General features: G+C 35.3%; 1 protein-coding gene and 1 pseudogene across 2 annotated transcripts; both read left to right on the forward strand.

Moving 5' to 3' along the window:
* Positions 1 to 79: 79 nt before the first annotated feature.
* On the forward strand, positions 80 to 9,372 carry LOC117908393 (release factor glutamine methyltransferase). 2 transcript variants are annotated; one of them, XM_034821971.1, is made up of 4 exons: positions 80 to 811; positions 3,663 to 3,908; positions 6,576 to 6,780; positions 9,064 to 9,372. In XM_034821971.1, exons 1-3 carry the CDS (start codon positions 119 to 121, stop codon positions 6,705 to 6,707), a joined length of 1,071 nt encoding a protein of 356 aa, XP_034677862.1. In that variant the 5' UTR covers positions 80 to 118; the 3' UTR covers positions 6,708 to 6,780; positions 9,064 to 9,372. The 2 variants fall into 2 exon arrangements, with proteins under 2 accessions (XP_034677862.1, XP_034677861.1); XM_034821970.1 differs by lacking the exon at positions 9,064 to 9,372 and adding an exon at positions 5,451 to 5,569 and having other exon boundaries at positions 6,576 to 6,699.
* Positions 9,373 to 11,522: 2,150 nt separating this feature from the next.
* Positions 11,523 to 13,554, forward strand: LOC117909617 (annotated as a pseudogene).
* Positions 13,555 to 14,125: the final 571 nt, after the last annotated feature.

Consider the following 14,125-nt stretch of genomic DNA (forward strand, 5'->3'; position numbering starts at 1 on the left):
GACCATTTTAATCAAATACCCCTAACAAATAGTGGAAAAATTGGTCTCCCAAATTCTCAACAAAGTCCCATATGCAGGTTAAGTGGAGCAGCACCCCAAAGCTTGAATATGCTCAGACATGAAGCTAAGCATTCCTCGCGCATGTGGGTCCTGGTGTAAATCTCCTCCTGTCTCCACCACTCTCCACAAGCCCATCTCCTTCTATTCTTCCATACCATCGTCCTCCCCTCTCAAACCCCAAGTCCCACTCTTCCTCAGGCCACCTATCCACTCTGCAACCCTCTCAGACCTCCAAAAATGGCACCACTGGGCCAAAACCCTCCCAGTTCCACACTCAGACGACCCCCCAGACCCCACCCTCCTCCGCAGAGAGCTGAAATGGCTCCTAGAGGACGCTCTTGAAGTCCACTCATCAGTTCCCCAGATGGGTAGTCACAGTGATGACAGACCCGTAAAATTGAGGACCAGTTTGGAGCAGTTGTACTCTGTCTGGAGGCAGAGGATTGAGGAGAGGAGGCCTTTTCAGTATGTAGTTGGGTGTGAGCATTGGAGGGATTTAGTGTTGAGTGTTCAAGATGGGGTTTTGATTCCCAGGCCTGAAACGGAGGTTTTTGTGGATTTGGTGGGGGATGTGGTGACTCAGAATGGAGATTTGACGCAGGGTTTGTGGGCTGATTTGGGGACTGGAAGTGGGGCTATTGCCATCGGAATTGGGAGGATTTTGGGGCCTCGTGGGAGGGTCATTGCCACGGATTTGAGCCCTGTTGCCGTTTCTGTTGCTTCCTTTAATGTGCAGAGGTACAGCTTGCAGGTTTGTGATTTGAAAATTTATCGACTGTTTTGCCTCTATTTTCATATAAATATATTGATGCACAAACGCATGTGTTGGGAGTCCACTGGTGTTCTTATCGAATATTTGTCTGTTTGATATGCATACCTGGCATATTCTCAATGAGCTGTAGTGATCGAGGCAACTGGTAGATTAAGTTGTTATCAGAGTTTGTAGAGGCCTGGATGCAAGAGGAGGTTGCTAGTGTTGGGTATTAATTAGAGCTCTATATACATTTTTGGACTATTCCCTTCAAGATTGAGCTTTTGGAGTAGTTTAAAAACTATAACTTACAATACAAATTAAATACGACTTAACTATTAATTAAAAATATGCTTGGGTGAAGAAGCGTCAAGGATAATTGGGATGTTGATATGCACTCATAGTTGAGAAAATGAATAGGAATTTAAGTTTATTCTATTCCACAAATTGCCCTAGTCGCTAAGCTGGAGAGGGACATTTACTATTTTTCAGGCCCATGGAAGCTCTTCATTCTCCTTCCAATGCTTGATTTGTGCAGGAATAAAGAAACAATGTAGACTAGTTTTCCAATCATATCTTTTCAACTCAATATACAGTATCAATATATTATATGATATTATGTAATGATTTTATTTTATTTTATTTTTGAGCATGCAAGGTGCTACTGATGCTACATTGCGTGGGTTGCTGGTAACAGACCATTAGCACCCCTGTTTCGTTCAATCTGTGATCAAAATGAAAGTTGTGGAAAGCAGAAAGCTGTGGTGTTCTTAGATGGTCTAAGAAGGGGCAAGTTGACTTACCTCACAGGACTAATTGAAAGGAAGCCAGGCAAAGTATGCTTTTGGCTCTATGGCAAGGCTCTGCTTGGGTCTCAGTTCCACCCTTGGGTGTTTGGCTCAGCTTCTGGATGAGCTTTGGAGGGAGCTCGAATAGGTTGACCTCAATAATGAGAATCATGAGCCTTGAATTTTGGAGCTTAGGTACCTGAGAAGGTATGGAAATAAATTATCTGGAGCTTGACCAATGGGCAACTTCCTGGGAACTTTGACTGGTTTTTAGGGTGCTTGTCAGGCTTTGATTACCTCCCAGAGCTTTTCCACCAGATCCCAAATGGAAATATTTGTTAGTTTATGTTTCTTAAGTTTTTATTGTAATTTGTAAATTTTATGTTTTAAATTAGTCTCAGTAGCAGTAAGGTTATGGTTATAGCTTTAGGGAATAGGGTAAAGCTGGCCATTGCAATTAAGATTATCAATCATAAGCTCTTCTTGATGGTTATAATACGAGAATGCCTGGACCTGTGCCCCTGATGTATCTTAATGAAGGGGATAGAGTGGGAGTGAGGCAAGGGAGAGAAAATGGATGGGTAAATTGCGAATCATCTGAGGGTCCATATAGCATGAAAGGTGGGAGTTTTTTGTGACTTTTGACTTAGTTTTTTTAACCATACATTAGTCCACAAAATTTTACATTGGCACTGCCATATTACACACATCAGACATGTGGTTATCTTCAATCATTTCCATTCAACATACACTTAGCTGCCTTATGCTTATTCCTGATTTCTCCACTATACATTTTCAACAATGATGAGAGCATGGATTGCTCCTATATATTTTGTGTAAGTATGGCAAGGAAATGAAGCTACTAGCATCCAAACTCAAAAGTGCCAGCAGGGATAGAGGTTATAAGGATCCTCCACAATGGTGAATACAGGATAGACATGCTCATATCAGCATTCTAAATAGGTATTTATATGAATGCATGGACACGTTCTTGATTTAGTTACACTTCTAGTCAAAGACGTTGTGACATTGTGAATGTTAACGTTTGATAGTTCTTTCTAATGATGGAAAGGAAAAAATCAATATAAAATTCACTAGATAGGCTAAAAACAAATCTTAGGAATCGTTAAAAAGTGTTATGTGAGGAAATCTAGGGGCAAAGCATGGACATAATGAGAATCTAGGCATTTATTTTGTCTGAGAAAAATTTCATGGCCCTGGCATCTTGTGTGCCATTTTACAACCCTCTTACACTCACAATCTAAAAATTTGGTATGCTCTAACTCATCCAGGAACCAAGCAAGTCATACTACTAGCTCTTCTGTTTCCTCCTGAAGGTATCAATGCACTAGAGCTGCATCTCATTAAGCTAGGATCAACTCCTTATCCTTGAGTCCTCCACCTTGAATAAATCCTTTGCAATTATCATCGTTGTCATTTTCCTACTTCCTAGAAGTTGCTTCAATTCTATTTATTTTTATTTTTATTTTTGATTTATCTATCTATTTATTTATTTATAATTTATGTTTCTCTCATTTTTACTTTTGACCTTATTTTAGATTTTTTGACATACGTTCCCCAATTCCCCACTAACTTTATCAGATGGTGCAACATTTCCTCCTGTAAGGACCCCTTGCTCCTGCAACCATGTCAAACAATCCTCTCCACCTCTCCATAAAATCTCCACGTATCACGTGATGTCTTCTTTCTGGAACATGCATGTCAAAGTTCCATGAACATTAAGTCTAGGTGCACCATCTATCTCACTCTCTGGAGGCATTTTCAATTTCAAAATTGTGCATGCAAAGAAAAGAATATGATTGGGAATTCGACTATTCAAATAAATATAAATACATTTGCTGTATAGTATAACAAATAGATGCTAATACATTTGCTTTATACATATTTCCTGATCCTTTTTTTTTCTGTAGTACTTCTTCCCTCTTTTCTTTTTATTTTTATTTTTGCCTTTAACATCTTTTCTGTCTTTTCTTGTGACTGACTTAAAGTTCTCTCAAAATATCACATGATTCTGAAGTTTCTGTTTTCAATGTGCTTGCCAGGATATAATTGAGATACGGCAAGGATCTTGGTTTGAACCTCTGAAGGATGTTGAAGGAAAACTTTCAGGTCTTGTGAGCAATCCACCATATATTCCAAGTGATCATATTTCTGGTCTACAACCTGAAGTTGGGTGGCATGAACCAAGACTTGCATTAGATGGTGGTGTGGATGGCATAGATGCTCTTCTCCATGTCTGCAATGGGGCTGCTTCAATGTTGAAACCTGGTGGATTTTTTATTTTTGAGGTACCAACTTCCATTTTGTTTAAGTTAGAATTTGAATGGCTTCATTGAAATTTTGCATAGTTGAGTCACTGATTTAATTTATTTTTCTTCTAGTGTTTTGTTTCTTAATAATACTTAAACAATGGGCTGTTGCTTATAGAAAGGTAAAAAATAAAAAATATGAATAAAATTAAAATTAAAATTTTTTAAAAAAAGAAGAAGAAAATTTAACAATGAGTTGTTGCAGTCTTTACACAGTTGATTTACGTGGATATGGTCAACAAGATTTTAAATGTTGATGTTCATAGATATGGTGAGATTGCAATGTATATATATCTCCATGGATTTATGTTATCTAGATGTATTTTGCGAATAATAACTTTTTTTTTTTTTGATAAGTAGGAAAAAAGAAGAAGTTATTATTCACAAAATAACTATTTGCATTCAGGAAAATTTGAAGAAAATAAGGGAAAGTTAAAGGCAAACTAGTATAACTTGTCAAAAAGACAATGTAGTAACTAATGTTCAGAAAATGATACATAACTTATTGTATAGGTAAAATCCCGGTTATTAATACTTCTATCTACAAAAAAGCATTAGGAGGATGATGGTTGCTAGCAGCTAAGTACAATAAGTTAATTTAAATTAGTAAGTATGTTTGGTAAAACTATTTCATGAAACTCCATAAAGTAAAAATTAACTCAAAGTAATAAGTTAAAAGAAATCATTTTTTTCTAAATCCAAAATAGTTTGACTTCCTCATTGTCCCAAGTTTTGACTTCTCATTAGCTCTATATCATTTGTTGAGGCCGATTTTTTCCTTTGTTCAGCACATAAGACTGGCTTGTTCAGGCTCTACATCTGGCCCTCCCTTGTTTTGCTCATCAGGGGCATTCAGGCTGCTCAGTATATGTCTCATCAACATTGATAATCTCCTTTGACTCATCTTTCTTTTCAGGCCCTGGTTGGGACTGATTTTGTTGATTTTCATAATTAATCTTTGCTGAACCAAGTGTTCAATAAATAAATTTTTATTAAAGGAAATCTACAAATTAATCATGAAAATTAAAATTAAAATAAGAACATGGGCTAGTAAATGTTGTATAATAAAATACTGATAAAAAAAGTAAAGGTTGTATAATAATTATTTCTTAGATTCTTAATCAAATAAAATAGATAGGGAAGTTACTGAGACAGTGAAAAGTAAAGCATGCAAATAGAGATTTGCTTGCATATGGAAATGAAAAACTAGTCTACTGGTGCTGATGGTGAAAAACTAAAGAAGCTAGTAGGGTTATTAAAAAACAAAAAGGAATAAAGAAAACACAAGAAAAGGCTGTAGTCCATTGAGTGGATTTCAGGTTATTGCGGAGTAGTATACTTTTCTATTTTCAGATCAACAATTGTTCATCTTGGAAGGATTGTTTGTCTTTCTTTGTATTTATCATTGAATGCAATGAATATGTTGACTTTGATTTGAAAAAAAAAGAAAAAGGAAGTCTTTGATGTGGTGTGGAGTGTCTTGTGTCCTAACTTGGCCTCTCTCTGGGGCCTTCTTTTAAGGTTGCAACAGTATTGGATGCAATTATCAAGAGGTGTGAGAGTGAGACTTGGCAGGTGGATGAATACTTACAGTCATTTAACTTTCAAAAGGAGCTGATCCTTGATGCAAATCATTCTTTGTGAGTTTATAATTGTTGTCTTTCTTTTAGTTTCCTATTTCAGCGGCACCAAGGTTAGATAACCTTTAATGTGATTTTCTCTGCACAAGTTGAGGAGACGAATTTAAATCCCATTTGTTGTATTGTTTACCTAAAATTGTTGGTGAGTTTTTAATGAACCCACCCTTTCACGGAAATGATTATGAATTTCAATTTCAGCTGTGGACAGAGATTGTTTATGGAAAAAAAATGATCTTATTCAAAATATGGTTGCATTAGTGGTGATTGCTAGGTTTGAAAGGTTTGAGGAAGTCATGGTGTGGTTTTTGGATGGTCATTATGATTGGCCAGATTCTCTTATGAAAGAACTCTCATCAAGATGCGGGAGGGAGCTTGTCTGAAGTTGTGCGGGAAGCATTGATGTGGAAATTTTCCTGAATGAAGATTTTCTAGATCTTTTTTGGAATTGTGGTGGATGTGAGGAAGCCTAGGTTAGTCATAACTATGGAATGGGGAAAGGGGGAGTTAACATGGAACATCACTTTTATCATAAATTTTCATGGTTTCAAATTAGAAAGAGTTAGTCCTTTGAGGAGATTTATGCAGTTAAGCTTACTGGGGGTGGACAGTGAAAGATTTTGTGTAAAAACACAAATGACCTTGTCTTTCTCCCCCTTTTTTCCTCTTTGGTGTGGAATGAATTGGGTTATGCCTCATTTTTCAGTCTACTAGAGCCTCGAACAATGATCAGTAGGGTATGAGAGGCGACTTGTGGAATTTTTGGGCTCTTTTGGGAAGAAAGAATAGAAGGGTTTGAAATCAATGGAGCTTATAATTACAAAATTGAAAAATCTCAGGCAAGAAAAATGGTCGAGTTTTATGAGAATTAACCCTCTCTTTGTCAATTTTTGTATACTCTCTATTTATTTCTGTATATTCATGTGCATAGTGGGTACATATGCATTTTATGCCCGCTTCCTTTTTGCTGTTTTGTAAATTTCTTTTTCCTTTTTACATCTTGCTGCAGACAAATGGGGAGAAACAATGCAAGTTTCTTGTAGACTACATGGAAAATGAATCCAAAGGCAACTTCTATGATGTTAAAATAGTACCAGATTTTGCTGGTATCCAAAGATTTGTGACTGGCTTCCATCACTAAACGATATAAGCTGTGGATCACTCCATACACTTGAAAATGGTAGTCATGGGAGCAAGTTGAGGGGAAAAAATAGGTATCTATTTTCCATTTATTGTTAAATGTATCATAGTCATTTATGAGATTCACGAGTATGCTTAAAATCATGTCTATGTTTGATACATTGATATGCATTTTTTTTTGGAGAAATTTGAATTATATGTGGGCTTCTCCAATTTTAATCCTGCTTGTATTAGTATAGGACTTCAGCTTACATTTTTTTTCCAGTGTATTGCCCTAGAAATTTAATACTTTTAGTATATGCAAAGAAATGTAGTCTCTGCATACATTTTATATTCGACAATCTAGAAAAGGTTTATATACTTGTTTTATGCCAAAGAACAACTTAATAAAAAACACCAATAAGAAGAGGACAGCCCAACTGCCCAACTACACTACAGTTATACAAAGGATGTCAAAGGGCATGAAACAGGAAAAGTAAACACTCTACTTCAACCCCACCGTGTTTTGATAATAGAATCCTTTAACGATTGAACTGATTGCTCAAGTCTTCAAAAGTTCTTGGGTTTCTCTCTTGCTAAATAATCTAGAATAAACCAATAGTACTATACTTTGCCTTTCTTTGATTCTTCTCAATAAAGCCACTGGGCCATCTTAAAAGCACCTTTTTCATCATATGAGGTAGGACCAAATTTATACATTAGGAAGCCAGAATGATAGATGTTATAAGACCATGAGCTACACCATAGTGAAGAAGGATATGATTAGTCGAAATCCTCCTCAATGACCCAAGCTTACACAAGAAAGGTAGCAGTAGGATTAGGATATCGAAATGCTACTGAAGAAGTTATACTAAGTGAACTTGTTAGGAAGAAGAATCTGAGATCTGAGGACAAACCATATATGTAAGAGAAACCATGAACCAGAGTAGAAGAACTTTCCCATCAAAGAAAGGTCACCATGTTCTTTCTCCCATAGGTATAGGGCATTGGGAGAAAGGCAATTAGAGGATATGCAAAGATGCCATAACTGCTCCTCTAAGTTGGTGTAGTGTTTTCTATCAACAGACCAAACACCCTCCAAAAATTTAGTAATGTAGCAGCTCTAGGCAGTGCAGGATTTCTAATCCCCACTCAGGAGGAGCCACAAGGCATGAGCTCATTCTCCAAAGCATCTCAAAAGGTAGTGTCCACCACTTTCTTCTTCTTCTATTTATTTGTTATTTATTTTTCATATGATGCCCAAGAATAAAAATGCTAGATTCTTCTTCTCCAAAAAAAATGGAAGCATGGAGAATGCTCCATTTGGAGCAAAGGGGCTCTCATGGAAGTTTGAGAGGGTAGGGGAAAGATCAATTGTCGAATCATGAACAGTGTGTTTGTTATTGTTTCTTACCATTAAGAAGGAATTATGTTATTGTCAAAGAATCAAAGGGCAGATGGTTTGTCTTAAAGATCGATCGGACTTTATGTGAAAATAATAGGAAAATGACAAAATATAGAAGAAGATAAAACAGGGTTTGAGCTCAATAAAGGAAGTAGCCAGTAAGTACAAAAATGGGAAGAAAAAATTAAATAAAAAGATAGAACATGATTTATATCTATTTGTATGTATGTCTATATCATATATAGCAGAATATCTTCATCATATAAATCATAATCATTCATGTTCTATACGCTAAATCCAGCTATATTAAAACTCTTATACCTTAAGTTTATTATTTTCATGATCTTGGAGTGCATTTTGTTGTCTAAAATACTGAACCTCTCGGTCTATGCAACTCCAAATCATGCACCCACTCCCTCTAGAATCCTCCAACATCGCCCTCACCTTCAATCAATAGCTCATGCTTCACCACCCGTTTCCACTGTGACACCTTTAGCTCCCTCGCTCAGTGTCCCAAAGGCAAAACCAGTGGCCTCAAATTCAATCTCAACCTCTTCCCTCTCTTGAAGGCGATAAACCCCAAGATGAAGTTGACATTAAATTCTTGGGCAAAGACAAGCAAATAATCTAAGTAGAAATAACTATAATTTTTGTTTATATTTTTCGGTAAATTTTAACATTAAAGAATAATAGTGGTTTTTATTTCCTTAATAGTTGTGCATTTTGGAGGCAAAAAATAGGAAGCTCCACAATTCCCACTAAGGATCAATGAAATGCTCTAGCGTAGGACATATGTGCACCTAGTGTTCTTACATGTCATATCTTTAACAATCGTCTTTAAGATCTTTGGTAGTTTATTTTACAAACATTTCTTCTTCTTTTTCTTATTATTATTATTTTACCACATTTATATGGTTTTCTTTTATGAGATAGATGACTAGTCCACATTATTAATCAGTTGCATTCACTTCAGGTGACGATGTCGACCAAGTTGAACAAGCCCGATGATTTTTTATTAAATGTTCATTGTTCTTAGATGCACTCAGCTATAGCGAGCTTTTGGAAAGATCACAATTTTTCTATGGTCATATATCTCTTTGAAATGGAATGTTCGATGTGGGCATTTGTTCTTTAAATTTTCATGAATGTGATTATAAGTTTAGAATCACAATGACTATGTTTAGGATCATAATGACTATAATAAATACTTTTACTACGATGATCGCGGAAGTTATATACAATATGTATAGAAAGTGGATCACCTCAAGGAAAACAATTTTCCTTAATCGTCCAATGTTTAATATTATTCCAACATGCATACTCTTAACAATTTAATGTCTATCGTTAAACCACCTCATCATTTTATCATGTGGCATTAGAATTTAAATTCGTTAAATGAAAAATAAAATTGAACTAAAAAAAATCCAAATAAAAAATTTAAAATTTTCTAATCTTGTGTTCTCTTTTACTATTTCTAAATAATTTTTAGCATTTAATTTACTTTCTAATATTTTTATTTTAACATTTTTTTATATATATATTAGCTCCCATAATTTTTACATTAATATGTATTTTTGGTTAATTTTCTTCTAGGTTCTAACTTGGGTAAATTTTTTAGCAACCTACTTCTAATCTCTAATTAAGCCCTCCAATTATATAAGATGAAAATCAATTGTGAAATATAAAAAACAAAATGGAGAAAAACTAAAAATAAATAAATATTTGAAAAGAATTAAAATAATTCTTCTTCTTGAATTTCAAGCTAATATAACAAAAGATATAAGAATAAGAATATAAAAACATAGTGGGAGGGGAGATATCTACTAATATAATGAGTTTTAGTTCTTTTTATTTTTTATTTTCATATTTAGTATTTATATAATCATGGATCTTACCCGTGAAAGTAGCCTAATTGGATAGGGTGAACAGTGGAAAGTGTCCATCCAATAAGTGGCACATGGTCCTGAGTTTGAATTATATAACTGATGATACCCTTTGTTCGATTATTAAAAAAAAAGAAAAGGATGTTGAATAGAAAACAATATTTTTAGCCTTTTAATTTATTTTTTATTTTTATTTACATCAAATGGTAATTTTTTTTTATACCAAAAACCAACATTTTAATAAGTTGAAATTATTTTTAATTTTATTTTAATATTAATTTTTTAACCATGTTGTTCACGTTGGTTAATAGAATTTTATTAAATTTTCTGAATTATAATCTTAGGGTTATGTTTGGTTATTGGAAAATGATAGGTAAAGGATATGCGGAGGAAAAGTGGAAGGAAAAAAAAAAAAGGTAAGAAAATAAAAATAAAATTTTTCCTTTGAGCAACAAAGCCCATTGAACATGAATGTTAAAAAAATTTGTCAGTTACTAGTATGTCTAAAGAGTTAATGATTCTTAAAAGTGTCAGTTACTAGTATGTCTAAAGAGTTAATGATTCTTAAAAGTGACAGTAATCGATTGGATGTTGGCTGTCTATATGAACTTGCAAGATTAAAAAGAGACTAATTAATATGAATATTATTAACTATCTTCTTATTCTAACTTTGAATTTTGAAATTATGGGTTGCAGTTTAGGCCAAACCATAGTTTTCAAATTAGTGTGACACTTGGTGGGTGTTTGATAAAGCAACTTAATAGCATAGAATGAATTAATAACTTAATTTAAGTCATTAAATAAATTAAATATATTTGATAAAATAATTTAATAGTATGACTTAAAGTAAAAACAGTTAACTTATTTTTAAATTGACATCTTCATTTTACATTTTTATTTATATTTGTCTTAATTACTCTCATGATTTCTTTTGCTGCTTCCCGATGTTTATTGTTACTCAATTTTCTTTATCTTAATTATAATTTATGATAATAAATATGGCAATTTGATGATTTAAAATAAATTTTAAGTTAATTTTATTAAACAACTTTATACTTAAAATAAGAATTAAGTAATAAGTTTTAAGTTAGCAACTTAAGTATAATTTAACATAAAGTTAACTTAAGTTATTAAGTAATAAATGTTAAATTTTATCAAACACCCCTTGAAGTCAAAATATAATTACTTAAAAAATGTTAAATGAATATGATAATGTTTTAAATTTTTTAAATTCTAAACATTATCATAAATTAATTCACAACATGCTTTTGTAATAATTGTTTAGATAATATTAAATGGATGTTAAATTTTTTTTAATTCATGTCTTTATAATTAATTTTTTTAAATTTTCATTAGCCTTTTATAGTTTTTAACTAATATATTGTGCTGATGTGATATACCGGGACCGATGCACCTCAGGATTTGTCAACTCAATACCGCTACTCTTAAGCATGGCAATCAAAATCAATCCCTTTTGTCCTACCTTTTGTTATCTTGTCACCATTTCTTCCAATTTCTTTTATTCCATCAAAATAATATTAATTCTTTAAAATCTTTATAAACAAACTGTCCAGAGCTTAGTGTCACCCACTTAGGTTTCTATTAAGCAGTTGTGTGAGTAGGGCTTTTGTATGCAAATAGACATCAAACATGGAGCTCTTCTTGCTCTCTCTGTCAGCATTTCTCACCATAACTGCTCTTGCTCTTGGCATCTTCACTTCTAAGAAAAGCTCTGCTACTAAGACCAAACTTCCAGCGGGTAGCTTCGGGTGGCCGATTATCGGCGAAACCATTGAGTTCTTTTATGGAAAACCAGAGAAGTTTGTGGGAGAAAGGATGAAGAAGTACTCCCCACACGTCTTCAAGACAAAGATACTGGGCGAGAAGACTGCAGTTATCTGCGGCCCAGCCGGAAACAAGTTCCTCTTCGCCAATGAGCAAAAGCTTGTTGTGGCATGGCGCCCGCATCCCATGCAGAAACTCTATCGCTCTTACAAAAACACTGCTTCTCCTCCACCTGCTGCTGCTCTTTCCCCGCGAGAGAATGAGATGGAATGTTGCGTTCTCCGGGATTTCTCAAACCACAGCGTCTCATAAACTACATGAGAAAAATGGACTCCATCACGCAGCAGCACCTGAAGATGTATAGGGAGGGAAGGCAGGTGGTAGAAGTGTTTCCAGGTTCCACCATATTCACTTGAACTCTTGAAACTGACTTCTTGATGGGGCTACAAGAACTTGAGCAACACCGGATAGTAAAGCTCGTTAAGAAGTTTGATGGCTTGACGTTTGGGCAACACTCCATGGCCTTGCCCTTTCCCGGAACCGCCTTCTATCTCGCTAAGAAGGCGGCGGAAGTGATAAGGAAGGACCTCCGATCCATAATTAAGGACAGGAAAGAGGCTTTGTCAAAAGGAAACTTCACTATGCATGATGTTCTATCATATATGATCTTAGCCGGGGATTCCAGCGTGCGGATTATGCCGGAAAATGAGATTGCTGATCGGATTATGGGGTTGCTAACTGCAGGCTACAATGCAGTTGCCATGGCCATAACTTTCTTCATGAAATATGTTGGGGAGAGACCCAAAATCCAGGATAAAATCCTTGCAGGCAATAAACTTCCAACTTAAGTATATTCCATCTTTAGCTCCACTTCATATACATTGTTCTCAATCATTTAACAACTTAATATTTTCGGTGAAACCATGATTTAGCATGGTATTATAGCCTTGTTTTTCTTAAGTCATTTTGTCTTGTTCTTTATTTTGTTCAACTCCTGTGTGGACACTAGTGATTTTGTTCATTCAAGATTATTCTTCAGTGCTGCTTTCCCACAAAACTTTCACCTCGTTGCAGGCCTAACTTTCAATTGCTATTTTATATGTAAATATTTTAAAATGTTGATGGGGTTGATACACTACTGAATCAGAGCAAAAGGAGATAGCAGCTTCAAAAAAGTTGGGTGAGGCTCTGGATTGGTAGGACATGCAAAAGATGAAATATTCATGGAATGTGGTGAGTAAAGTGATGAGATTAGTGCCTCCTCTTCAAGGGACATTTAGAGAAGCCATTAAGGAATTCACGTATGAAGGTTTTACCATTCCAAAAGGATGGAAGGTGATGTGAAACCAAATCCATTTGCAGTTGTTTAGGCTTCCTATATACATATATGAGCTTATGTTTTTTAGTTTTGTTTGGTCAGGTATATTGGACAGTGAGCAGCACAAACAAGAACCCAGATTACTTTCCCAACCCAGAAAGCTTTGATCCAATGAGGCTCGAAGAAGGAAACGGTGTGCAAACTCCATACACATATGTCCCATTTGGAGGAGGACCAAGGCTGTACCCTTGGAAAAGAGTATGCTAGAGTAGCTATCCTCACATTTATTCATCATGTACTGAAGTGATTCAAGTGGGAAGCTATGGTTCCTGATGAGAAGATTGTAGGTGAAATGATGCCCATTCCAGCCCAAGGACCTCCCATTCTTCTCCAACCCCACTCTCTTTGACCTTACACATACTATTGCCCCTTTTTCTATATCTATGTTGTAATTGGGTTATGTTTTCCATTCTTTTCAAGCTTGAACCATATTGATTTTCATGGCTATTACCTACCTTTATAGTTTTTCCTTATGATGGGCATAGGATGCATGTAATATTTTAGCTTAATGGTGCGTATATATACATATAGATAGATAGATAGTCCATGCCATCGTAGAAGGAATTTGTGACCTATCCCCTTAGTGGGGATTCCTCATCGTCGACCCATTAAGACGGGGAATGGAAAAAAATTTACAAGCGAGACGGGGCAGGGAACCCTCTCCGACCCCTACGTCTCTATGAATTGCTTAGACTATAGCCTCAGGCTCAGGCTGGGCTAGTTGTGGAAGTAGGGTTTGGATTGGTTTGAGTTAGCATTACGAAAATTGACAATGGGCGATCTTGGATGTGAAACAATCAAGAAATCATAACGGGAGCTTGTGGGCATTTTGGCCCACTTACTGCATGGGAAAAGCCCAAGGCTTGAGCCTATTTCAGCTGGGCTTGGGCTTGGGCTTCAGCTAGCCTGGGCTCAAGCCAACCGGCCCAATTTACATTAAATACAAAGATAATTCCGAAATAATAGGAATTGGAGAAAACTCAACTCAT

Source organism: Vitis riparia, chromosome 19 (genome assembly GCF_004353265.1).
Source record: "Vitis riparia cultivar Riparia Gloire de Montpellier isolate 1030 chromosome 19, EGFV_Vit.rip_1.0, whole genome shotgun sequence".
Classification (NCBI taxonomy): domain Eukaryota; kingdom Viridiplantae; phylum Streptophyta; class Magnoliopsida; order Vitales; family Vitaceae; genus Vitis; species Vitis riparia.